Below are 27,913 nucleotides of genomic sequence, written 5' to 3'. Positions count from 1 at the left end.
AAGACAAGGAGTTCCCGTCGTGGTGTAGTGGTTAACGAATCCGACTAGGAACCATGAGGTTTCGGGTTCGATCCCTGCCCTTGCTCAGTGCGTTGCCGTGAGCCGTGGTGCAGGTCGCAGACGTGGCTCGGATCCCAGGTTGCTGTGGCTCTGGCGTAGGCTAGTGGCTACAGCTCCGATTAGACTCCTGGCCTGGGAATCTCCATATGCCACAGGAGCTGCCCAAGAAACAGCAAAAAGACCAAAAAAAAAAAAAAAAGAAAGGAAGACAAAAATACAAAAAACTTACATGTGAGAAACGTCCAAAGAATATCGTCCGTTCCAGGGCTGATGTAACAAGAAGGCTTTTAAGGCGAGGGAGGCCCTTGGAACGAGGAGATAAGGGCACCACACAGGCTCTGGACAAAAAGCAGAGGGTTTTTGGTGTTTTTTTTTTGCTTTTAATAATTACAATTTTTTACTACTATGAAGCTTCAGCTGTAGATAGTTTACAGAGAAGTCAGCAGAGAACAATGTGTGAATCTGGTGGCAACCGAAAGTCTATTCGCTGTGAGCGCTACTTGAGATACGCGGGCTAAGAGCTGGGGAGGAAGGGAGACTGAAGAGTCTCTGAGGACACGTTGATAGTATTCAAAGGGCATGGACACAGCATCATAGGAAACGTTACTAAACGAGCCTCATGCTCCTGGATTCCTTGTAGATAAGCTGCTAAAAAGAATGTTAAGATTGTTTTATCCTATTGTATGCCCCCGATAATAAGGCAGCAGGAAATAAGAGTTCTCTAACGTAAAAACAGATTCTAGTTTTCTACATTCGTCTAACCTGCCCCTTCACAGCGGGGGCCGGGGGGGGGGCACTGTCACACAAATGTACCTAAGGGAGGAGGAGAGAAAGAAGACCGAACTATTCTAGGAAAATGGACAGATCGAATCAATACATCATGATTTTCTCTACTTGTCACCAAGGAAAACTGAAGAAAATATATTAAGTATTGTATCAATGCATAGGGCCTAAAATAATTTTATTTTTATCCCACATCAGCAAATCCAAAATATATTTCTAATGCCTCAGAAAAGAAACATACCATAGTTTTCCAAGATCGAATCAACACATATCTGACAGCAAACACACACACATCTTTTTCCTAACCCCATATTTACACTATCACCAGTTTTTAGTGCTGTTCTCAGTGTAAAGTTCAATTTGTGGAATATATGCACAATTTTATTGACCTCTCCCCACTACTATTTAAAAATCTTCTCTTCTGGCTGAGATGGTGCCACTAGAGACTGGATAGGAATGATTTTTTTTTCTTTGTTTTCAATATTAGGAAAACTTTAAAAGGAAACTGTAATCTAAAGTCTGGCTGCAGGTTAGATGTTCAAGCACGGTATTAAAAGCGGGTTAACAATGGGCTCTAATTTTGCAGTCAGTTTAATTTAAAAACATGCTACCTTGGCTTTGGAGATTTTTAGACTCAGATTTTAAATTAAAGGTCAGAGAAAAGCTTCTCAAACATTTACATTATATTTGCACACTCCTTCTTACCTAAATTAAAAGAAAAACCATCCCCCAAGTTCCTCAGTGACTTTAGGTTTACAATGAAAATTTACGCTTGTCCTTCCCTGGGAGGAGGTGTCTCCAGGGCAGATGTGGGAATGCAGGGCTCTTATTTCCGTCTCGCCAGTCAGCAGTCACAGTTACAGAGTAAGAAACTGTGGTTCCCAAATACAGTGGCAGTGACAAAAACAGAAGCACCCCAACACAAGTTAAAGGTAGCCCAAGCAACATTTGCAACAACTGCTAGTGCCTCGCAACAGGAAGAAGCAGGTTTTCAAAACGTTACTGTTTCTGAATGCACCAAAGACTGACTTTACCAAGGTACAGACAATTCCCAGAGTGGACACTGTCTATGATGAAACTCAATAAATGACTAAACGAGTCTCTTCTGCGTGGTTTTTACAGATCAGACCACTTAGAGTGTACACAAAGGTGGGCCCGGAGAACCCAAGGCAGGAAGGACCCTGCTTTGCTCCACTTAGATCAGAATATCTTTCTCTGTCTGAAAGTATTTTCCCAGGATGAACACTGCCATTTCATCAGACAAAAACTGATTTTCAAATAGATTGGTGGGTTCATTCACAATCTTCTCATTCTTTTGTTAAAGTCACATGGGAGTTATTTTTACTAAAATGTTTTTCATTCTGGTAAAAAAAATTCTCAAAACAACCATACAAAAAAGGGTAAGGTAACACAATCATCTAATTTTGTTTTGACTGGCCCTTTAACAAGTCACAAGATAGGCATCAAAATGCATCATTCTCAGAACACTTTCCAAATGACTTCTCTAGGATATATATGGTTGTGAAAGACAGAAGGCTCACTGTTAAAAAGCCAGTAGCACTTTATCACCAGGTTCATGTTCTCTGCTGAGTTCTCCTAAAAATGTCCGAAGAAGACATTTTTATAAACGTCAACAGTGATCTCTGACAAAGCTTTCAAGAAGGTCAAGGAAGGAGCACTCAGTAAAGCAGAGCTGGGAACGACTGCCGTCTGCAGTTACAAAGAGTCCAGCAGCTCAGCAGTAAAAACACTGAGGCTTTAAGTTAATACATTTTCTTCAACTCAGATTCCCAGACAGCAAGACTGAAAGGAAAGAGAAGCAGCTCCTCCCTGGAACTCCATACCGGTTAACTCCTGTTCATCCATTCTAAAACACGTGGATTTCATGGACATCTCCAGGACTCTGATACACCCATCATCTGAGGCCAGGATCACTTTGTCTGACGTGCACCAGTCCACGTCCAATATCCGAAAGGTGACATTTCTTCCACTTCTTAAACTGCTCACCATCTGAACCTGCAAGAGTGAATGTGACTGTCAGTTTCATAAAGAAAAGGAAGATGATTATCACTCCAGATTAAACAGCCAATGGAAGACAGTGGCTGTGGCCAAGCCCAGATCATGTTTTTTATATTTTATTTTATTTTATCTTATTTATTTTTGGCCTTTTTAGTGTGTCTTAGGGACACACTAAGGCATATGGAAGTTCCCAGGCTAGCTGGCTCACATTTAAAACTGAACAGTCTTTGCCAATCTAGCTTCCACAGGTAGACTGCATTTTAAAGGTCCCAAAGATAGTGATAACATTAAAAATTTGTTGAGCGGTCACCTTGAGAGCAGAAATACCGTAAAAGAAAAATTCTAAAGGAAGAAGACTGTTTTAAGAAGCTCAACAAGGAGTTCTCTTGTGGCTCAGTGGGTTAAGGATCCAGCATAGTCACGACAGCAGCTTGGGTTGCTGCTGTGGCACGGATTCAATCCCTGGCCAGGAATTTGCACAAACTACAGGTGCAGCAAAAAAGAAAAAAAAAAAGAAAAAAGAAAAAAGGAAAAAAAAAAAAAGAGGAGGAAGCTTGACAAATCCATTATACAGTTGTCATTTCTCAATCAGAAGGAAGGAAAAAACACACGGTTCCTGTGACCCGCCGCTTCACATGCAGTGCACTCCCCACGTGGGGCTGGGCCTACCTCTTTAGTATCCCACACTTCAGCTCCATCATTGTACATTGCTATTAATTTTTGGTTTCCTTTACCAGGGGCAAAACGAATCTTCCTCACCCAACTTCGGTGTGTAGGTATTCCTCTGAGGACAAACAGAAACAAAAATACCAGTATGAAGCAGAGCAGTATTTCGTCACTGAGAAATATGCCCAATGTCTCTATTTCTACATTTTTTTGTTTTGTTTTTTTTAGGGCTGCACCCTTGGCATATGGAGGTTCCCAGGCTAGGGGTTGAATTGGAGCTATAGCTGCCAGCCTACGCCACAGCCACAGCAATGCCAGATCTGAACCGTGTTTGTGAACCTATACCAAGTTTATGGCAACGCTGGATCCTCAACCCACTGAGTGAGGCCAGGGATCGAACCTGTGTCCTCATGGATGCTAGTCAGATTCATTTCTGCTGAGCCGCAGCGCGAACTCCTCTATTCCTGTTTTTGATGAGGTCTAGTGACATGATGGGACAATCACGCTACTTCCTGGGACAAGGGCCACATATGACAGAAAAGGTCTACTCTTTAACAACAGCTGGAATAATGTCCCAGCACTTCTGCATGGGCCACCTGCGGGTGAAGGTCTTCTATGAATGACCCAAAGTTTGGCTCAAGGCCCTTCCTCCCCAGTTCAGTGACAGGAAATCCAACAGTCCAAGACACACATGACTGTATTTAGTGACTCCACTTATTAAGAAGTCATAAGTCTCCAATGGAATCACATCGAAAGGTTTTTGTTTTTGTTTTTTAAAACAAATAACACGACTGCATTCTTGACTCATACCTGGATACTCTGCCTTTCAAATCCCAAAAATTTAAATTTCCGTCCATATCTCCAAGAACTAAAGTATCACCTTTCCAAGCGATGCAGGTAATACTACCCATACTTCCCTAGAAAACAGCAACAAAGCATCAATTTCACCACCTATAAGCGGTCATAACAGAAATATTTTTATTTAATAACTGTGATGAAATAAGATATTTTAATAAAAATTATAAATCGGTTTTGCTTCAGTATGAACACCATCAAACACTAACAGTTCAGACACTAAAAAAGCTATCTGTTATTTTGATCTCAACAAGAAAAAGTAGAAGATTTCAATTGATAGATATTGCTATCTGAACCAGATTTACAGAGAAGCAATGTTTGATAAGAAGAACTACTTTAGAGAAAAGAAAATTGAAAGAGTAGGAAAGGACATTCTTTGAAAAGAGCGCTTGTCTCTAAGTTATTCCTCACTGCAAAAGGATAAATAAGTCTATTCTGGGAGAAACTCAAAGCTGTTTCATAACTAATTGTTCAGCAACTTTCCTATTGAAAAAGAGGATCTATCACAACGTAGTATACCTGAAACTAACATGATATTGCACATCAACTATACTTCAATTAAAAAAGGGGGGATTCATAGCTTCACTGATACCTTCTAGAATAACGAAGATGAAGAGATACTGTATATTGAAGGCATCTGCAAAATTTGCATTCACAGAAGCCTCTGCAGAGAAGTCACACAGGAAACAAATATAAGAATGAAACACTACTGTAATAAATCAAAGTGGGAAAAAAGGAGCTTGCAGATCTAACACATGCACAGAGATGGTGTGACAGACAGCTTAGGAGCCTGGGCTCTGGGTCACATGACTGGGCTTGACTCTGAGCTTTATCATTTAATTTGCTATAGATTTGGGGCATGTTTACTTGGTCTGTGTCTAGGATTTATCATCAATAAAGTAGGGTAAGCTCATAAAACTTGAGGAGTTCCTATTAGTGTTAGTACGTTTCTACAGGAAAAGGCTTTAAGACACACCTGCCACACTGTAAACAGTCAATACGTGTTAGCTATTAAATAATATTGTTCAATTACTTTTCAGCTTATTCTCTACTTAAAAAAAAATCTTGTTTCTTCATTTACAGAACAATTTGAAAGTTCAAGTTTAGTTCTCATGGTATTGACACTAAGAGGTAAGAAAGTGCCAGGGGCTTGCCAAACTGGCTATTAACATACTTGCACACACACTAAATGCTGCATAAATCCTACTGGCAGTCAAGAAACAAAATCAAAAACTGGATTAAAAATGAGTATTTTGGGAGTTTCCGTTGTGGCACAGAGGAAATGAATCCCGACTAGGTTGTGGGTTCGATCCCTGGCCTCACTCAGTGGGTTCACGATCCAGCGTTGCCATGAGCTGTGGTGTAGGTCGCAGACATGGCTCAGATCTGGCATTGCTGTGGCTCTGGCATAGGCTGGTAGCAACAGCTCCGATTAGACCCCTAGCCTGGGATCCTCCATATGCCACTGGTGCGGCCCTAAAAGGACAAGAGACTAAAAGAAAAAAAAAAAAGTATTTTAATGACTTCAATTAGTAAAAAAAGCTTAGAAAGCTATGTTCATAGAATTCTGTATAGTATAAAGCAACACTCCACAATCTTATTCCTATTCTCCTGACCATATTAACAGAATGTTTAAGAATTTTCCTTTAAATTTACTTTTTCAGTCTTGAAAAGTCTGTTTACATTCTATAATCTTTCTAACTTCCCAAAATTAGAATATTAAAATTTAAATTAGCCCATAAATTAGTGTTACCAGCTTCCAAGTAACGTAATAACACATCATACAACTAAACAATCCAGACTTTTCCACCTAAGAGTTTGTTGATGGGATATAAGCCATATGGAGAGAGCTACGTGCTTTCAGAGGATGTGGCACAAACTCCCTTTGTGCCTCCCAATAATCCCAAGAGAACCAATGTAAGATTTAAAACTCAGCGGAGTATTATTAGTTGACATTGATATGTTGCCCTCATGTAAAACATGATATTCAAAAGATCAGAAGGAAGGCTGGCAACAAAGCAGAGCTCATCATTCTTGCCGACGGTTCCAATTTTCTGAATAAAGGCAGTCAGCCCACTATACACGCTCTATGAGAACATAATTTAAAACATATCAAGTGTTTTTCTTTTTATTATTTTTGTGCACTCTACAATTCTGGGGCCAAAACTCAGAGGGAACATTTCAACTGAAAACAAATGTTAATGCTTCACATTTGGGAGAAGGATAAAATAAACAAAGCCTCTGTCTAAATTCTACATATTAGTCACTCAGAAGTATTTTGATTACTGATAATTAAAATAGTGAACCCAAACCAATTTCTCATGTATCATACAGTAGATGCTAACTTCTCTTTCCCTAAAAACAATCTGCTCTAAAGATGAACTAACTTCAATGGAGGCTCTCTCCTTACTAGGCTGGTCACCCCTAAGGAAGCTGCTTCTAGCTGTGGAGCAAAGGATCTGGCAGGCAGAACAGAGACTTGCTAACATCTTGACTTCACCTCTCTACAGAAAGAGGTAGAAAATCTTAAAGCTGAGTGGCCCAATTATCATACTAAAAGAAGCACTTACAAAAAGGAAAAGTCATGTGTCTGTTCAAAAGTTTTCAACTGTTTTTAGGGTGGGGAGAAAGAGAACCTCAAAAATTATTCATGGTTTTTTCACTCTAATCTCAAATGTGACATGATCCGAAACATACACTGAGCTGTTTGCAAGTGGCACCGGGGGATTCAGATGGGACCTCCTCTGAGGTCTAAGGAAGGCGCTCTGAATATGACTAAGCGAGCAAACTGGTTTTCCAAAGGACAGCTCACTACCCTGCGATTCTTATGTCCACACTCTTTAACATACTTAAAGTTAGGTTACTTTTTCTATGTAACTACCAAATATCCATCTTCCACATTTGCGTTGTTTTCAACCTTTTAAACTAGTAAAAAATATTAGAGTTCAAAATAGACACTACTTACAGTTCCCATAGTGGCTCAGCAGTAAAGAACCTAACTAGGACCCATGAGGATGTGGGTTCAATCTCTGGCCTTGCTCAGTGGGTTAAAGATCCGGCGTTGCCGTGAGCTGTGGTGTAGGTCACAGACACATCTCGGATCTGGCATTGCTGTGGCTGTGGCGCAGGCTGGCGGCTACAGCTCCAAATGGACCCCTAGCCTGGGAACCTCCATATGCTGAGGGTGTGGCCCTAGGAAAAAAAAAGACAAAAAACAAACAAACAAAAAAAAAACCAGACACTACTAAGTTTCAGATATGACTTACTCTACATAACAGTAAAAATGAAATTACAATTTGACGAGAACTTTCCCATGTTAGTTTCTCTTTTTAGTAATGAACGTTGTCTGGGTGCCTACGATTCTTCTAAAGTTGTGAATAAGGGATAGATGTGGTATCTCGCCCCTACAAGGCCCCCGATTTGGTATTTGCCTTTGGTATCAAAGCCTCGGGGTAGTCACCTCCCCCAGAGAACAGGGCTGGCCAGGGAACCAAGAGCACACTGTGGAAATGTGACTTCCACTGGGCTTTCTTTGTGCTCTTAGATCACTTCCCGGAGCTCTGGAGGAAGCGAGCTGCCCCATCTGAGGACACTCACAAAACCCTGCGGAGAAGTGCACTGAGGAAGAAGCGAGGCCTCTCACAACAGCCAGGGTTTGCTGGCAACAGCCGTGTGAGTGAGCCATCTGGGAGGTGGGGCCTCCCGCCCCCACCAACATCCTCACTGCCCCCTCTCAAGACTCGGAGCCACCTGCAAAATACAGGGGTTGGATCTAACCAAAACATTCCATTTTTATATTTTTTACTTTTATTTATTTATTTATTTTTGTCTTTTCAGGGCCGTTCCCACAGCACGTGGAGGTTCCCAGGCTAGGGGTCCAATCAGAGCTGCCAGCCTACACCAGAGCCATGGCAACGCCGGATCCTTAACCCACTAAGCAAGGCCAGGGACCAAACCCGCAACCTCATGGTTCCTAGTCGGATTCGTTAACCACTGAGCCACGACGGGAACATTCCATTTTTAGATGGCACTTTACATACATATATTTAGAACATACATAGAGAACATCTCCAGCCTACACTAAGGGTTATAGTAGTATTAATTAAAAAAACATTTTCCTTAAAACAACCTGTGAGATAAACGCTGACATAAATTATTAAATACAAAAAACCTTCGTTAGAGAACTCCACAAGGCCATGGGAGGGTATATACGTTAGTAAATATTAGTAACACCTTTACACCTACAACTTGCTTACTATCACCACAAAGTAATACTAGATTTCAAGTCAAACCTTTCGGGCTAATGCTTGAAATGGAAAAAGGAGAGGCTGGAGTCAGAGACAGAGAGCCGGGTTTAAAACTTTGCTCTGCCACATCACGAGGCTGGGGAAGTGGGGAAAGGTACCTATCTCCCTCAGTCTTGTCATAGCTAAAATGGAAATAATTCCTTATGGATTATCAGGGGATAAAAATGAATAGCACATGGTAAGTATTTAATCAAAACAGTTACCATGCTCTCGTCTAGCAGCACGAAGCAAGTTTAATCAATGATAATATCCCCTCAGTAAAGTTTATTTACATTCGACTTTTCTGAAATAGCTTTTCAACTTAACCATGGCTTCGCTGGATACAGAAGCAGTAAGATCTCGGAAAAAAGATCGTAATGCAGCCTTCACCACAGGTTAGACTCACATCTGGTGGAATCCGAGCACTGTCCTTCACTGAGTTTCCTTCAACAGTGAGATGATAAACTTGGCCATCATTATCAGTAAACACAAAATGCTCCCGGGCAGAGATGTTCTGACTGAGTTCAGATTTACTTTCTGCCTCCTGCAACAAGCTTTGGGATAGAGAAAAACAAGATAAAGATATTTCTTTTCCCTAGAGTGACAGAATTAATTACCTCGCCTCAAATATAGATGCATTAACAGGAGGACAAAACCATTACACACACAAAAAAAGGCTGAGACTAATCTTTGCCTGGCGATAATAGGCAGCAGGAAAACAGCTCCTTGGACCATGAGAGAAGGTGTACCCCATACAGAAGAACACAGTGACCTAGACTTTACACGAGAAAAAAAGCCTCTGTACTGTTTCTGCGCAGAAGGTTCCTCAGAGGAACAGAGGTCTTACCTCTACCTATCGCTCCCTCCGAAGTTCTCTATTTGTAAATTTGGTGGGGATGGGATGGCATATAAATTAGAGCTTAACACCTTTTCTCTGGTGAACATAAATGACAGTATGATCCACCTGGATGTCCGTGCTACACTCATCTGCATCTCAGCAGGTGATGTCTCCGGAAGAGAAGGGCACTGAGCATGCCCAGTCACTGAAGGGTGCTGACGTGCGGACATCACAGCCCCTGCTGTTGCTGCACCCTGCACCAAGCAGTGCAGTAACAGAACCGACTCCTCAGTGACAGGGGTAGGTACTAACACTTCAAATAAAGCACACGAGAGATGCCTCGGGATGCCAACGGTCAAGTTCCCAACTGTGACTTGGATATCACCCTGGGGGACCCAGGGCACCTGATCACAGATGACTCAACGACACTCAGCTCTGTATCTGACACCACGGTCTGGCGGGCCATGGCCTCTCGGGTAGCCAGCTGCTTCTTTCTCAGGCTCTTCAAGTTGTGAGACGGTGACCACTCCTGTGAAGCAAAGACAGATACACCCATGAGGGCTGTTTCTTTGTCAAATATTCCTTCCCCAAGAGCTGGGCGTACTCGCCCCTGCCCCGCATCACGTATTAGTGCTACACATGAATCCCCGGTTTGTTTTAGGTTTTACTTTTTAAAGAAAGACTGACAGTGCATTTTTATTAGAGCTTATGACAGAAGATTTTAATAATCTACCTCTATCTCCTTCTACCTCTAATCTTCAATTAGAGATTAAGGTAAAAACTCCAAAAGGTTTAAACTTTCGAGGCTCTCGGTTTTTAACAAAATGAAAATAATACATTTAATTATGGTACCTGCTATCCTTACCTCTCCCCTCCCGCCTCCCCTTAGGTGCACAGCAGTGATCTGTTAAGTCCACCCTCCATCGCGGCCCAGCAGTGATCTGTTAAGTCCACCCCAAACCTCTCCTTTTATTTATTTCTTCCTGCTGATTCTAGCGGATTTAATCTAATATCCTCTCCCATGTATAAATTCCTGACATGGGGGTATTTTACACGTATGGATTCGTGATGTACACAAAGAGTACTGTGTTATGTACCTCAACTTGTTTCTAACTCTTTTAACTCAGCCAAGGTATTGAAGCCCCACCTCTGTTATTTCTGAATGTTACATAACACTCCATGGGTGTACCCGCCAATTTTCAGTCTGTTCTCCCAGCAGAGAACACCAGATTGCCTCCTTACTCCCACCAGAACAAAAAACACTGCAGTCAATACTCTCACAAAAGTTCTTAGGTGACCAGAGGCCGACCGGCTGGAGCACAGAGGATGTCTGCGTTTGCTCAAGCACAGCTTACTCTGCACAGTGGCTTTCACTGGTCTACATTCCCACCAGCAGTGCATTAAGGATTCCTACAGCCCATACGATACCCCCAGGGGATGCTGTCTGGTTCTCCAATTTGTTAGCCTGAAAGGTGTATCGGGGCTCTTTCACTCCACACCTCTCAAAACTGATGAGTCTGAATATTTGTTCACAAGCCTGCTGGCCTTTTAGGTTTCTCTGCCGTTCATGTTCATTAACTGCTCATCCTTCCACTGGGGCTCCTGGGGCTTCACTGCAGGAGTTCCCACACAGCTAATCCCTTAGATGGATTAGTTAGTCCTCTGTCCGTTTTAAATGCTGGAAAATTTCTTCTTTCCACTTACCTTCTATATTTAACATTGGTATTCTCCATGGGATAGAAGGCGTCAATCCTGATACATTCGAACTCATCACTGGTTTGTTTGCCTTTTGGTTTGAGCTTCTGATAGCCTCTTCTGCCCCCAGGATACAAAACTATTCTTCTATATTTGACTATATTAGTTTTATAGCCTTACCTTTTTTTACATTTATATCTTGAACACAGACCTATGCAGAGACCTAGGAGTTTTCTCCATAGAGTGAGATGGTTTTCCCAATGCGTCTACTAAACAGTGTGCCCTCCCCTTGTAGTTTCATACTCTTTTACTGTATATTAAGCTCCTAAATATCCGTTGGTCTGTTAATGAGCTCTTTGTTATATGTTGATCCATTTCCTTTTCTCAGGCCAACATGGCGTTGTTTTTATTTCTGTGGTTTTATAACAGCTACTGCACAGGGTAGGACAGGTCCTACCCCCATCCATCCCTCCTACATTACTCCTCTCTTTTGCAAGGTTGACGTAGCTATTATGACCTTTATTTTTTCATAAATACCTTAGAATATGTTTATCATGTTCTTCAAAATATCTAAATAAAATTTTAATTGGAATTGCACTAATCAAATACTAGCTTAACCTATCTAAGAAAATAAGAGGTATCTCCATTTAGTTAGATTCGCCTTCTCTCAACACACATTTTTGACAAGAAAATACGTAGCAGTAATGATTTCAATTCCAGCGAAAGAAAAACATTTACCACATATATACGTACCGAGACTAAATAAACTGTTGAGTACTTAAACTTGTAACTTACCAAAGCAGTTATCGCAGGGAAGTTTTTGGACATTTCTCGAAGAATGGTACAAGTCCTAACATCCCATAACTCCAGGGGTTTGTCTTTGAATACAACTGCCAGATACTGCCTAAAATAAAATTACTAAATAAGCCTTTTTTTTTTTGTGAAATTTTCACCATAAGTGGTACAAATAAAGTTTAGCTAATCAGAAAATTCAAGATGACAGATTCTGAACAAAGAGACTTTAGGCTAGTCTTTACTCCTCATGCTTAACAAACCTAAGACGGGAAAGCTCTGAGAGGACCTGTGAAAGCCACAGAGTCATAATCTGGCAAGAAGCCCAGCTCAGAATAGAGGATAAGAAAAGGCAGGAGTTCACGTCCTGGTGCCCTGTCTTACAATAATCCTCCTAAGGCTCAATTTTCTCATACATGACATGGAAATGCTACTACCTACCTCAATGGGTTGACTGGTATGTAGGGTATAGTAAAAATTAAATGAAAAAGTACATAAGTTTCCATCCTGCTGACAGTGAAGAAATGTGACAGAGCAGGAAGACCCCTGTAGCTCAGTGCCCCAAAGGACTGAGGTTCTCCTACCTGATAATTATGGGACCTCAGACAAACCACGTAAACTTTCTGAGTTTTATTCTACTTATCTTTAAAATAGCATTAATAACACCTGTCTTACGTACCTCCCTAAACACTATAAGAATAATAAAAAAAAAAGGGACAGACACATGAAAGAATTTTATAAACCTGATGGATTACACAGATGTAATATATTACATTTTATTATACCTAATATAAACACTTGTAAAGGCATGCATGTAAATAACTAATGTAAGACAGAATCTGGTAAACACTATAAAGACTCACTATCAAAGTTGAAATTAATTTTGACAATAGGGAGATGGCATTCCAGGCAGGGTTACAAGTGTGATAAATGGCAAAAGACAGGAAAGGACACAGGGTGTTTGGGGGAACATGCCGCCTGAAATGCAGAGGAATGAGAGCAACCCTCATGAGACAGAAGACGAAATGTGACTTTTGGATCACATTATAAAAGACGTAAAACACCCTACAATGCAATGCCAGGGTGTGTAGAGATTCACTGTGCAGAGAACAGTGGACTGAGCCGTGAAGCAGCGGTGATAAAGTGAGCAGTTGTTTCAGATGTATTGATTTGGTAGAGTGTAAGTCTTGTGCAGAGTCAAGACTGACTGGAAAGAGAAGTGACTGGAGTCCAGACGGCTGGAGCAATCCTCAAGCTTTTTAGTCCCAGGACTCCTTCCCAATTTAAAAAAATATTGAGGGAATTCCTATCGTGGTGCAGGGGAAATGAAACTGACTAGGAACCATGAGGTTGCGGGTTCGATTCCGGGGGCTTCACTCAGTGGGTTAGGGATGTGGCGTTGCTGTGGGCTGTGGTGTAGGTCACAGACGGGGCTCAGATCCTGCACTGCTGTGGCTGTGGTGTAGGCCGGCAGCTGTGGCTCTGATTCAACCCCTAGCTTGGGAACCTCCGTATGCCATGGGTATGGCCCTAAAAAAAAGGCAAAAAAAGCAAAAGCAAAAAAAAAAAAAAAAAAAAAAAAAAAAATTATCTCCCCCAAAGAACTTTTGTTTAAGTGGGCTATAGCAATTGGTATTTTGCATATAGGAAATTAAATCTAATAAAATTAAAACTTCTATTAATTCACTTAAAATTAAAAAAAATAGAAAATACCAAGACGGTAGATGAAAACATAAGTCATGTTGATAATTACATTAAAAATGAAAAATTTAAACACTACAAAAGCAGAAACTGTCAGATCAAATGGTAAAATAAGCCCCATGTATATGCTGTCTGTAAGATATCTTTAGAGACTACAAATAAAAGGAAGGAAAAAGATACGCCATGCTAACACTAATCAAAAGAAAGCTAGACGGCAACACTAATCAGACAGATCAGAGTTACTTCTGAAAAAAGAATGTTACCAAAGACAAAGGGGCTATTTCACAATGATCATCAAAAGGATAAGCTGAGCATGGTACGCAATGAAACAGAAGATAAAAAACCAAAGAGAAAAATCAAAGACACCACAGGAGTTTCTTTGAAAAAGTTGATAAAACTGATTGACATAATTTACTGATATCAAGAATAAGACTTTATTCAGATCACACAGACATTAAAAGAATAAGAGAATTATGGTGAACAAATTTATATCGATAAATTCAACATCAATGAAATGAACAGATTACACGAAAGACACAACTATCAGAACTCACTGAGAGAAACACATACAACCTGAGTAGTTCTGTATCTATGAAAGAATTTGAATTTGTACTTAAAACTTTTCCACACAAAAAACCCTAGGCCTAGATGGGTTCCCTGATGAATTCCTCCTATTTAAGGAAGAAATAATATCAATTCTACACAAATTCACCCAGAAAAAGGAAGAGGAAGGAATATTTCACAACCCATTTTACAAGATCATCAGCCTGATTCCAAAACCAAACCAGGATATTACACAAAGACTAGGTTGATATCCTTCACGAACACAGATGCAAAAAGTCCCTAATAAAACATTAGCAAACCAAACCCAACAATGCATCAAACTCAATAACAAAAGAACAATCTGATTAAAAACTGGGCAGAGGCGTTCCCATTGTGGCACGGCAGAAATGAATCAACTAGGAACCATAGCGTTGCGGGTTAGATCTCTGGCCTCGCTCAGTAGGTTAAGGATCTGGCATTGCCGTGAGCTGTGGTATAGGTTGCAGATGGGGCTCGGATCCTACATTGCTATGGCTCTGGATCCTGCGTTGCTGTAGGCCAGCAGCTATAGCTCCAATTGGTCCCCTTGCCTGGGAACCTCCATATGCCACAGGTGCAGCCCTAAAAAGCAAAAAAAATAAATAAATAAATAAAAATGGGGAGTTCCCATTATGGCTCAGTGGTTAACAAACCCAACTAGAATCCATGAGGATTTGGGTTTGATCCCTGGCCTTGCTCAGTGCGTTAAGGATCCGGCTTTGCCATGACCTGTGGTGTAGGTCAGACACAGCTCGGATCTGGTTTTGCTGTGGCTGTGGCGTAGGCCAGTGGCTGCAGCTCCGATTAGACTCCTAGCCTGAGAACGTCCATATGCCGAGGGTGCGACCCTAGAAAGACTAAAACAAAATAAAATAATATAAAATAAAATAAAATAAACAAAAAAATAAAGATTAAAAAATTAAAAAACAAAATGGGCAGAGGAGGGGACCAGACATCTTTCCAAAGACACAGACGGCCAACATGAAAGGGTGTTCAAGATCACTGATTTCTTGGAAATGCAAATCAAAATCACAATGCAGTATCATCTCACACTTGGCAGATGGGCTATTATCAAAAAGATAAGAAATAAGTGTTGGCGAGGCTATGAAGAAAAGGGAACCCTCATACACTGTTTTAAAACTATTTTCTTTGTTTTTTGGATTAGTTTTCACTCAGTCTCCATGGTTAGTGATCCTGCTTTACATGTGTTTTCCCTTGAAACAAAAACTCAGAAACTTATAGAAACTAGTTCTAAATCATAGATAAGGAAAATAAATTCTTTCACTCAATAAACCCATACTAAGGTAGAAGCCGAAATATGAATTTCATCACATCACATGAAATAAATTTGTATTAAAGCAAAAAAAAAAAAAAAAAGAATTTCAACAGAGAGCAAATAACATTTCTTTTAGTGAGTGACAGGTATTTACCAATACAGCTATGATGGAACAAAATGGAACCACTGATTTTACCAATCTAATGTAAAGATTCAGTCAAGAGTTACCTCGTCTTTTTATAAGTTGAGAATTAAAAGCAATAACAACTTAATTTTATGATTAAAATACTCTTTGATATGTCTGCATGTCACCATTTGCTATCACTAAGAAATTCTTTCATTCTCATTTACTTAAAGATAAAAAAAAAACCTTGAGATTCTTTTGGGATAACACCGTATTTTATTTATTAGGTTGACACTTACTTCAAATGAGATACTTTAATCATTTCGATGGGCGATTCATCATTACCTCGTTCACCACGAAAAGCAATGCTCCTGCCTGTAGTTGCAAACATTAAAAAAAAAAAAAATGTAAAAATAGTACATAAAACAAGAACCAAAAACCTTTATCAAGTAATTTGATCAGTGCTACCCTCTATTCTCCTGTTCAGTTTCTAATAATCTAAATACAAAAATATTCTCTCAAAAGAATAAAGATCAATAATATATTACATTCGAACATCTACTTTGTAAAAAGATTTTTTTTTTTTTCTTTTTCTTTTTAAGGCTGCACCCGTGGCACATGGAGGTTCCGAGGCTAGGGGTCCAATTGGAGCTGTAGCCACTGGCCTGAGCCACAGACACAGCAACTCAGGATCCAGCCACGTCGTCTTCGACCTACGCCCCAGCTCATGGCAATCCTGGATTCTTAACCCACTGAGCGAGGCCAGGGATCAAACCTGCGTCCTCCTGGATGCCGGTCAGGTTCGTCAACCACTGAACCACAATAGGAACTATGATATTTTCATTTTTTATAGAATTTCTTAAAGTCCTGTGGTTTCTTTCAAATAATTTAATTTTAGAAATTCAGAATTCAATTTCTAAAGTTTTAATGCATCTACGGTAAAGCAATTGTCTACCATAAAAACTACTAGCACGAAGTAATAAGAGGAGTTCCTGCTGTGGCGCAATGGGTTAAGAATCCAACTGCAGCTGCTCAGGTTGCTACAGAGGCGTGGGTTCAATACCTGGACCAGCACAGTGGGTTAAAGGATCCAGTGTTGCCACAGCTGTTACCTATGTAGCTTCAGCTGGGATTCAATCTCTGGCCTGGGAACTTCCATATGCTGTGGGTGTTGCCACAAAAACAAAAAACAAAAAACAAACCCAAAGTAATATAAACATTCCCATGTTTCCCAATACTCACCAGTGGGGCAAACACTCTTTGAACAAGTATTTACGATTTCCTGTCCCATGTGTAAAATACTCAGCTATGATATTTTAATATGTTCCTATCAAAAGGTCTCTATAAACTAAAATTGGGTAATGTTAAGAATTAGTTAATGGTCAAGAAGATTAAATGGTTCTCTATAAAAAAATGCACATTCTACCTCATATTCGAACAAATGCATTTTAGTATTTTCCCCTATATTTTTATTTACATTAAACAAAAGCAAGAACACACTTGATGCAAGGACAAAAGGATGCCTGCGTGGCTCCTTGCTCTTCAGTGCCATCAAAGAGAATCACTACTGTAATTCACCAAACACCCCACACCCCCTCCTGCTCGGCTGGTCTGCTGCCCTCCTTAGAAGACAAGGTTACAAAGGTCTAGCATCCGTGAGCTCAAATGTCCCCTAAGGGAGGTCAGTGACTATTGCTTAGAAATTTGCTCCTCAGAAGTCAATCTGTGAAGGAGAGATTTTAAGGTATCAAACCCGAGCCGTTAAACAAATGAACGGACTCGTTAGTGAACGACACTACAGAACCGCATTTCATCTCTGGGCTACATAACTAGGTGACCAGTGCCAGTCTGTTGGCAAATCAGGAATATGGACACAGAGGTCAGTCGGCAGGTCACTTCCAAGGAGACTAGAGTAACACTGGACAAAAATTGGAGCTAATTCTTTGAAATTTAGTAACATGCTCTGATAAGTAGGTAAGAACAACTGTAAGCTGGAAATAAACACTGAGAATATAAGGAAGTAACTATACGCATGATTTATTACACACAAATATAACTTATGAGTTAAAACTATATTTATATTGGAGTTCCCGTCATGACACAGCATAAACGAATCTGACTAGGAACCATGAGGTTGCCAGTTCGATCCCTGGCCTCGCTCAGTGGGTTAAGGATCCGGTGTTGCTATGAACTGTGTGGTGTAGGTCACAGACATAGCTCAGATCCTGCACTGCTATGGCTCTGGAGTAGGCTGGCAGCTGTAGCTCCAATTAGACCCCTAGCCTGGGAACCTCCACATGCTGTGGATGCGGCCCTAAAAAAGCAAAAAAAAAAAAAAAAAAAAAAAAAAAAAAACCAAAAAACGAAAAAAAACAAACTATATTTATATTACTAAGGCAGTTTTTAAAAACTCCCAATTTTGTAAAAAAAATTATTTGAAATTACTCCATACGCTATAAAGAAAATAATATAAAATCTTCACTTTATTCCATTTCCAAGTTATTTTGAAACTCATTGGATTGTAGGTTTTTAACAGTTCTGAACAAATTACTTTACTGGAATATTTCCTACTGTAAAGCCTTTAAACTCCTAAATTAAGTTTTCCTATTTAGTCAGCCAGAGGTTATCAAAAGTTTTAAACTTGAGCATTTAAAAACAATCCTTATAAAGAAGATGTGGTACATACATAAAGTAGACTCCTCAGTCACAAGAAGAACAAATTAATGTCATTTACAGCAACATGGATGCAACTAGAGATTACCATACTAAGCGAAGTCAGAAGAGAAAGACAAATACATATGGTATCACTTACATGTGGAATCTAAAATATGACACAAACAAACCTATTTACAAAACAGATTCAGAGACATAGAGAACAAACTTGTGGTTGCCAAGGGAGAAAGGAGGTGTGGGAGAGATGGACTGGGAGTCTGGGGTTAGTAGATGCAAACTATTACATACAGAATGGATAACAATGAGGTCCTATTATATAGCACAGGGAACTAGTCAGTATCTTGAGATAAACCATAATGCAAAGGCATATAAAAAAGAATATATGTATATGTATAACTGAGTCTCTTTGCCACACAGCAGAAATTAACATAACATTTAAATCAACTATACTTCAATAAAAAAATTTTTTTAAATCCTTATTTTTTAATATTTTAAGGGTTTCTTGCAAAGACCAAAAAGTTTAAAAGAGAATCTAATTAAGTTTAACTACAAAGATTTATTTTAAAACTGTATTTCTGGTAATCCATAGCAATGTACTTGAAAGTAGAACTGATACAGTATTTATGAACCTGTTCGTTCAGGCCAAGGGTGCTCCATTTTACCTTGGACTTGTGTTAACACAATTTGCATACAATGATGAACCCTTTCTAGTGCAGTTACTACAGAACCATCAAAAAATTACAGAACCATCAAAAAATGAATATGTGAACAGAGAATATATAGAAATGAATATATAAACAAGAAAAAACTCCAAGGTGAAAGAAAGCACTTTGGAACATGTTTTATAAATAGCAACATCTTTGATCAATATGAAGCACCATTTAAAATATCCTAATAGTCTAAACACACAAACCTGTTGGAAGATCGACGAGCTGAAGTTCATTTCTCACTAATCCCATGTTGTTTGGTGTGGAGGTAGCGAAAGAAAGAAAACCTGTTAAACTTGTCCATTCGATACCCCTATAATGAGAGATTAAACAAAGATTAATCCAATACTCTTTTTTATTGGAAAAATAAGTTTCTCTCTATAATCTAAATTTTATTATACAAGTTAATTAAGGAATAATATCAATATGACATTTATTTGAGGCAATATTATCATACATTTCCAACATATATAAAGTTATCTCTAAAATTTTATCAGCATTCCCACTGAGGCTCATGGATAACTGACCAGTATCCATGAGGACACAGGTTCGATCCCTGGCGTTGCTCAGTGTGTTAAGGATCCGGCGTTGCCGTGAGCTGTGGTGTATGTCGCAGACAAGGCACAGATCCCATGTTGCTGTGGCAGAGGAATAGGCTGGCAGCTGCAGCTCCGATTCAACCCCTAGCCTGGGAACTTATACATGCTACAGGTGAAGCCCTAAAAAGCAAAAAAAAAAACCAAAAAACAAAAAACCAAACAAAATATTTTATATCCAAATCTAATAAAAATATAGTTTCATTATCAGGGTCCACAGAAGCATCAAAATTACTATTAAACTCTATCAAAGGAAAGAGTCATATCGCAGTATTTGCCAGGAATTCTACTGTTTAAAAACAAGTGGTATAAAAATATTATGAGCAGGAGTTCCCACTGTGGCTCAGTGGTAACGAACCCGAGTAGTATCCATAAGGACACAGGTTCGATGGTTTGATCCTTGGCCTCACTCAGTGGGTTAAGGATTGGCGTTGCTGTGGCCGTGGTGTAGGCTGATAGCGACAGCTCCAATTTGACCCCTATCCTGGAAACCCTTTTATGCCACGGGTGCAGCCCTAAAAGGACAAATATATATATATATATATATATATACATGTATATATGTACATATATACATGTATATACACATACACACATATGTACATATATATGTATGTACACACACACATATATATACACATACACATACATAATGAGCAGACTGCTTAAAGTTGAATATACTTAGGAACTCGGTTAAAATTCCCGGTTGGTTAGGAAGCAGAAATTCCTAAAGCAAACAATACAAACGGAGCTATTAGAGTTGGAAGTGGATGGAAATCTCTAAATTTGTAAATTAGAGAAAAGCACAAACGAAAAATCATACATGTATGACAAGACAGAAACCTATCAACTTAAAGCCCTGGGAGTCCCCTTTATTTGGGACTGAGAGTAGGTGAGTCCATGTTTCTTTCCATTAACATAACTGGGCTTACCATCAGTGGAGAGGGGGTAACCAGAAAAGGAATCATCAGTCACAAAAAGAAGTAAGAAATGCTACTGCTACCCTGCACCGTCACAGGTTAATAGAGGTGCCTGGGAGGCAAGTCTAAACTTACTCTGTTCTATACGTGACTGCTCATCAGCATCTACGTGACAACCATTTTTAATCAACAGTGTCTACGGCTGCTCTTCCAATTCAATAGCAGGGTCAAGTAACTGTGGCAGGAATTTTATGCCTGCAAAGCCTGAGATATTTGCCATCTGTCCTTTGTGGACAATGTCTGCAGACGTCTGATCTGGTTTTTCCACTTCTACTCCAATCTGACCGCTATTGCTAAGATTTAGCATTAATACTGCTCTGAACATGTCTCTTACCTGCCCAAGAAAAGGTACAAGGCTTTCCGCATCATATCCAAACTCTCCTTTGTGACTTTCAAAGCCATCCGGCCATTTGCCTCATCTCACCTAATCAAACTTCCCTCTCAAACATCTGAACCTTGTCTGCTATTTTTTTTTTTTTCTTTTTGGCTGCCCCTCAGCATACGGGATTCCCCAGGTACCAGCAATCAGATCCAAGAGGCAGCAGGGGCAATGCTGGTTCCTTAACCCACTGTGCTGGGCGGGGGATCGAACTCACATCCCAGTGCTCCCAAGACGCCACCAATCCCACTGCACCACAGCGGGAACTCCCCTTGTCTGCTACTTTAACTACAGTAACTTTCCTTACTGATCCCTGTGTATCCACCTACTTGTTTCTTCTCAGAGGAGCAAAGATAATCCCAAGAGAGTTGAAAATAATATCTGCAACAGCAGGGACTTGCTGCAAGTACCAAGGGTTATAACTCTTTAAATGTAAAGTTGTGTGGAAACACTCAGATTAGCTTAAAACTGAATACTCTTGAGAATTTCCACCTATAGAATGACCAATATCCTTCCTCTTCAAATACTATCTAGTTCAAGTCCAGGCTCCAGCACTTACGAGCTGTGTGCTCTCCACGTCTCGCCATCTCAGTTTCCTCACCTGCTGGGCAGGAGCAGTAACACTGAGTGCATAAGGAAGGCCTGGCACAGAGTACGCACTGCATGTATCTGCAATCACCATCAATTACCACTCTCATCTCAAGAGCTAGCTAAAACCCTAGTTTCTTCATGACGCCTCCCCATTTACTGAACTCAAACCACATCTACAGTGACTACGATGTAAGCCAGTTAATTATTCACTGGGAAAAGGCTCTTTATCTCTTGCTTCTCTTTCGTTCCCCTAACATGTAGCACTCAATAACATTTCTACTTAGAGCGAACAAAAAGAGAAAAGAATCATTTTTGGACTTACTCTGCTTCCTACATAAGTCTGGTAGCTTCAATCAGAAACCTTAGGACATACTCTCCAAGCCTTACTGCTGGCAATCTGAACGCCTTACACTCCAGTACAGTAATGCCATCATCTCTGGACAGTAAGGATTTGAGCCCTCCCACTTTTCATTTCTTATTTTAAAAAAATACATCTGTTCAGTACCCCATATATGCTAGTGACTATGCTAGGCACTGGGAATACAGCTGTGAACGAGATGGACAGAACTGCTGTCCCTTAGCAGCTTATGATCTAGCAGAAGAGACATATACAAGCGCAATCTGTGTTATCCATTACAAAAGAGAGCAGTGTGAAGTCAACAGGAGCTTGTAAAAGTCACATGGAACCTGGTCTTCAGGGACCAGGCAAGGTTTCCTAGAGAAACATTAAAGCTGAGACTCAAAAGGCAAATAGGGTTTTGCCTGAACAGCTGAGGAAATAGTGCGACCGATGGATAAACAATGCACCAGACTGTACTTGCTTAAAAGGGAGATGCCATATGCCCTGTCTCTCCAAGCATGCGACAGGCATTCAGCAAGATTGAAAAAATGATGTCCAAAAAAAGCCCGCCACTCCTCCTATGTTTCTACATGTTGTACATATTCAGAGAAGTGCTTTCCCCACTGTTTACAGGATGTCCCAGTATTCAGATACAATAGAACACGGGTGGCTGCTTATTTACAATTGAGCACCAAGAGTATGTTGCCTCTGAGCAGATTCCAGCAGCAGCTTGTATATCTGACTCCTACTGATCAACAGAAGAAAATAAAAATCAAGTTTGACTTCCAAAGTGTATTAGATAAGGAGGGGGTTATTTCTCAAAAGGAAAGAATGAAAACCCTTATCAAACACTGCTGAGCACAACACTGCACCCGGGATTAGGAAACTATTGTCTAATTTAACCCCACATTGAGCTCTATCAAAAACTCAGAACAGCAGCTCACCTTCTGACTCAATCTAAGTTTGTTTGTAGGATCCCTCAATACTGAACAACTGTAATCTTAGAATCCACTGTTAGGTGTTTACAGTCTGACTCCTATAGATTCCTCAGCTGGCTCTGTTCATTGCACCTGCATTAGGAACGTTCAGAGGCTACTTCTCAACATGGGTAGCTGGAGGGGGTAGCATACAGTTTCTCAAAGGCTTTAAAGTTCTACAACGATATGAAACTAACTTCTGCAAATTTACAGACAGACAAAATAGAGATTATTTTACTTTCCATAAGTCACTCAATGTATTGAGTCAATCAGTACATTACTGAGTCAATACTGAGTACATCACTGAGTCCATCAATGTTCTGATACCCACATAAACTACTGCTGTAACAATTTTTGACAGTGAAAATAGTATTGGGCTATATTATTGTAATTTTAGTCTACTGGACAAAGACATCAACTAATAATATAAGAACTCCAATAATGTAAGAAGACCGACAGGTACCACTCCACATTTTTACTTCTGGGTATTTTCCACTGGATTACAAACTTCCAAGGTTTTGTCTGTTTACAGGCATACAGAAGATGCTCAATACTCATTTCCTATTTGTAAACTACAGCTCATTAAAACACCATAGTTAAAAAAAAACACACAGATGCAACTATCTGCAGTTAGGCAGTCCCAGGTCATGTGTATGTGTGACTGAAGTACTTAAGATTAAATGGTTTTAAAAAACATATTTAGTACAAAGAAGAAAAACAATCTTCTCAAAGTCAGCCTCTAATTTGCATATAAGTATCTAGACTGTATTGGGTTTATTGATAATAAATTCAGCAATTCTTAGAACATATTTGTGAGATTTTCATAATGGCTTTTAATTGTAACACTATAACTGCATTAGTTGAAACAAAGGCAGCAGGATTTTATTAGCACCCTGATGGGCCCCATCTCTGGCTGTGAAATGTGAATTATCTTCAAAAGGGAAAGAGGGAAAATTTATACCAAAAAATGGAGCACATTTGTTTGATTGTTCACAACACCAGCACAGCCCTCAGAGTTATTTAGTATCCCAAGTAACACTTTATAAATAATTTTGGTGTCACCAACAAAATATCATAACATGCCTAAGTCATGAACTTAGTGACATCCACGACCTAAACAATCCAGGATAATAATCCTACTTACAGCGAATAGCTCACTGATTAACTAGCTATTGTGTCTTTATTACAGACTTCCTACTGTGGTATCGATTTCACAATATATACAATTACTGAAATTATTACGTTGTATATCTGAAACTAATATTATACCTCAGCTGTACCTCAATAAAATAAATAAATAAGATTTCAGAACTCAGAAAAAAATGAAAACCTTCTCAATCTTCCAGAAGCATGTATCAAATTCTTGGCATTAATTCTGGCTTAGTCAACATTTTTTATCTTACTGCCAAAGTGTTTCCTACTTCTATGTGAATTTTTTAGCTGGAGATCTAGCACACATACCCCAAGAGCTCAGTTATGAAGCCCGAAAGGCCTAGGATGAATTCCGCATAGCTTTTCATAGATTACGCCACAATACTCAGCTTCCTCTTCTATAAATTAGGAATAACAGCAGTGCCTACTGAATAGAAGTGCAGTGAGGAGTCAATGAAATGATGCAGGCAAGGTATCAAGAGTTAACATAATCCTTACAACAAGCACTGATTAAATGGTGAGTTCTGACTGCTTGGTATTTGCCATAAAAGGAAACACTGCACACAAAAGCCGGGAGTGAAAAGAAATGTCAGGAGAAGAAACGTAGACAGGAAAGAAAGGAGGAGAGAATTTGGCTGCAGCAGGGACCACTGGAGGGAGTGAAGAAAGACGGACAATGGCCTGGAAGGATCCAAACAGATGCCTGTGACACTGTGTCTCAAAGGCTAACACTTCTGGGACATCACTCCTCCATCCAGATACGTATTCAGGGAGCTACTGGAGGCACACGGCATAAGGTAGCAACAAACAGTCGCCCAGGCTGTACCAAAACCACACACTCTGAAGAACAGGGCTATGAAGACTCTTTAGAAACTACCATCACAATCAGAAGTTGTGATACTTCAAGGGCTGACCCTTCTCCATTCAGAAAATGCATTTATTCAGAATAATGGGTACACTAGGGTTCACCAGATATTCTAACATATACATGAGACCTGTAATTATATGACGTACAGAGGTGAGAAAATGGCCTTTCTTACACATTTGCTACAAAACCGTCAAAAACTACTGGAAGATTAATGCATTTATATTATGCATGTGTAACTTTACAATCTGCCATTGCCAGGGTAAAGAAAGGAAAACAGCCGTGTGCTCAGCAAAATAATGCGACAGGGCAGGAACACATGGACTTTAAAACCGAAAGCAAGAGGCAGCCTTCTGTCCTGGTAGCCTTCCCTCAGATACCTCTGCATACACAGAACTCCTAAAACAGACCACTGCTCAAAGGGAAAGAATAAATGAGATTAACAACTGAAATGTCTTTATTCAAGTTGTTCACAAGCAGTCCTGCTGAGGGATCTCTACAGAAATGGAAAACAAACTATACAAACCTGAAGGGAACAGAATGATACGCAACGAGAAAACAGTCTAGACTTTAGGAGAAATGAGCAAGACGCAGAAAGAAAAGTGAGAAAAAATCCTCCACCGCATAATGTCCTCTACAAAGTAAACAATTAGTACTCATCCTTGATGAACACGGCCTGCGGGTGGACGGGGCATTTAGTACTCAAAGCTGTCAAACAAGCACCACTGCAGAGCACCTGGTTAGAAAAGTCCACACGGACCTTTCCTGGTACTATGTACATTTGTGGTCTCGACGTCACAATGACACACTCACTTGACTTCACACGAATGGATGCTCAGCTCCTTGTGCAGCAGCCCACTGGTGAGATGGTACACCAGGACCGAACCATTACTGGTACCTATTAAATGACATAATACAGGGGAATTAATCTAGTGGAAGCCCCAGAGCTAACGAAAGTCTTTTCTCAAGATTTCAATCATTTCACAATATTTATCTTGTATAAAAGGGAACCAAGCTAGGAGTGACGAAAGAGTAAATATCTGTCTTCTCTCTGACCTAAAAATGGGCTTAATCTCAGGTGCTCTGTAATCTTACCAAAATCCACGGGCAGATTTTCAAAGAAAGACTTCAAGACTTCTAACTCAAAACACATAAAATTTGAAGATGCACTTTCTTAAGCTTTTTGAATGTTTATTAGAGCTGGTCCTCAAAAAGGCAACATAGCAGAACTCAATGACCAGATTTTTCTGATTTTCTTCACAAAGATTTTGCTTTGGTTCTGTCTTTAACTAAATCAGAACGAGATGGTGAAGTGCAGTGGCTAACTGTGGATTCTGCAGTTAAAGAAGCCTGACTTTAAGGCCTGGCTCTGCCCTAAACTCTGGCAAATTACCTGCCCACACTGAAGCTGTGCGTGTACCCTTTTAACATGGGAATAATGGAAAACCTGTCTGCTGGAGATGAAATGAGAAACGTGTAAAACACTCAGTGTGCAAAGTTAGTACCTGATTATCACTATTTCTGTTATCACTGTCGTCATGATCTGCAGTTATTATTGTGCTTAAAGCTTTTCACAGTCTCAGGTAATGTGTCTAAAATTGAATTAGAAGGAACAGAGTCACTTGAGAACGTAATACTTTCCTGAGAAAGTAATGTCTCAGCCCTTAACGTGTTTTTATAAGTTAAGCAAGAAAAATGAACGGTGTAAGTGGTTGCACACTTTCTCACTGCACATGACTTAAAAATATTGGTGGAGTCATACAAAGCAATAAATGTAGACATAATAATAATAATAATAAAAGTAAAAATGCTAGGAAAATTCCAATTTTAGCTAACTTGCTGAACTAAAGCTTGAGGAATTCCTTGCAAAACTATTCTAGAAAAATGCAGTATTACACTTCACATTTAGCAGCTATTCCACAGTATCTTCCAGTACTGAGAAAACATCTAAAGAATTACTAAGACTTTTCATTTAGCAGATGCTCATAATAACCATGATTTCTACATTCTGCACATTTTGATGATGCTGGACCTTATGTCCTAATACTCAGAGCCTAAGAAGAAGCAATTCCAGTTGAACTCTGCTTCTCTTGTTAAACAACTCTATGAAACTTTAGGCACTTCTAATTTTTTTTTTTTGCTTTTACTTTGTTATTATACTAAACTCAATAAATAACTTGATATTCACCACACAGCAGTACAATACAGCTTATTCTACAACAGAAATCTCAGGGCCTGACTTAGCTCTTGCTATCTAAATATCCCAAGAAGTAATTTCCTCCAAGAAATTAATAAAATCCTAATTGACAAGTTAGATAGACTGACATTATACAGAGATGTACACACTATGTATGCTGACAAATCCCAATCGAAATCTCTAAAAGAGATTTAATATGAAACAATAGTTTTCAGAGGAAAAATTAAACTTCTACCTGCATTTCATAATCTGGACACCTTATATCTAGACCACTGAACCTTAACTTTCAAATCACTTTCAAAAGATAGTAACGGAGGAGTTCCTGTCATGGAGCAGCAGAAACGAATCCGACTAGGAACCATGAGGTTGTGGGTACGATCCCTGGCCTCACTCAGTGGGTTAAGGATCCATCGTTGCAGTGAGCTGTGGTGTAGGTTGCAGATGCGGCTTGGATCTGAAGTGGCTGTGGCTGTGGTATAGGCAGGCATCTACAGCTCTGATTCAACCCCTAGCCTGGGAACCTCCATATGCCCTGGGTGCGGTCTTACAAAGCAAAAAAAAAAAAAGTTAATGGAAAAAATGAGAAAATAAGAGTACTGCCAAACAGTAAATACTCCAATGAGCCATTCATGTTCACCATTTGAAGGTGCCATTAAGTTGAGGCACACTGGCCATGAGATACATGTATCCAGGTTTTCATTTTAGGAAAAAAAAAAAAAAAAAAAAGAATCACAAATCACACGTTTACTGACCTGGAGAAAGCCAGAAGTTAAACGAAG

General features: G+C 39.7%; 1 protein-coding gene across 1 annotated transcript in view; it reads right to left on the bottom strand.

The window, feature by feature from the left end:
* The window catches only part of WDR11 (WD repeat domain 11), a 55,613-nt gene that overhangs the window by 8,962 nt on the left and 18,738 nt on the right, over positions 1-27,913 (bottom strand). The window contains 10 exon segments of the mRNA XM_001924356.6: positions 290-398; positions 2,688-2,859; positions 3,532-3,646; positions 4,339-4,445; positions 9,076-9,223; positions 9,912-10,036; positions 11,998-12,106; positions 15,977-16,052; positions 19,264-19,370; positions 25,751-25,835. Coding sequence (XP_001924391.2) covers positions 290-398; positions 2,688-2,859; positions 3,532-3,646; positions 4,339-4,445; positions 9,076-9,223; positions 9,912-10,036; positions 11,998-12,106; positions 15,977-16,052; positions 19,264-19,370; positions 25,751-25,835 — 1,153 coding nt within the window.

This window comes from Sus scrofa, chromosome 14, assembly GCF_000003025.6.
Source record: "Sus scrofa isolate TJ Tabasco breed Duroc chromosome 14, Sscrofa11.1, whole genome shotgun sequence".
NCBI classification, from domain to species: Eukaryota; Metazoa; Chordata; class Mammalia; order Artiodactyla; family Suidae; genus Sus; species Sus scrofa.
The sequence above is the reverse complement of the archived record's forward strand: the minus strand, read 5'-3'. Positions and strand labels throughout refer to the sequence as shown.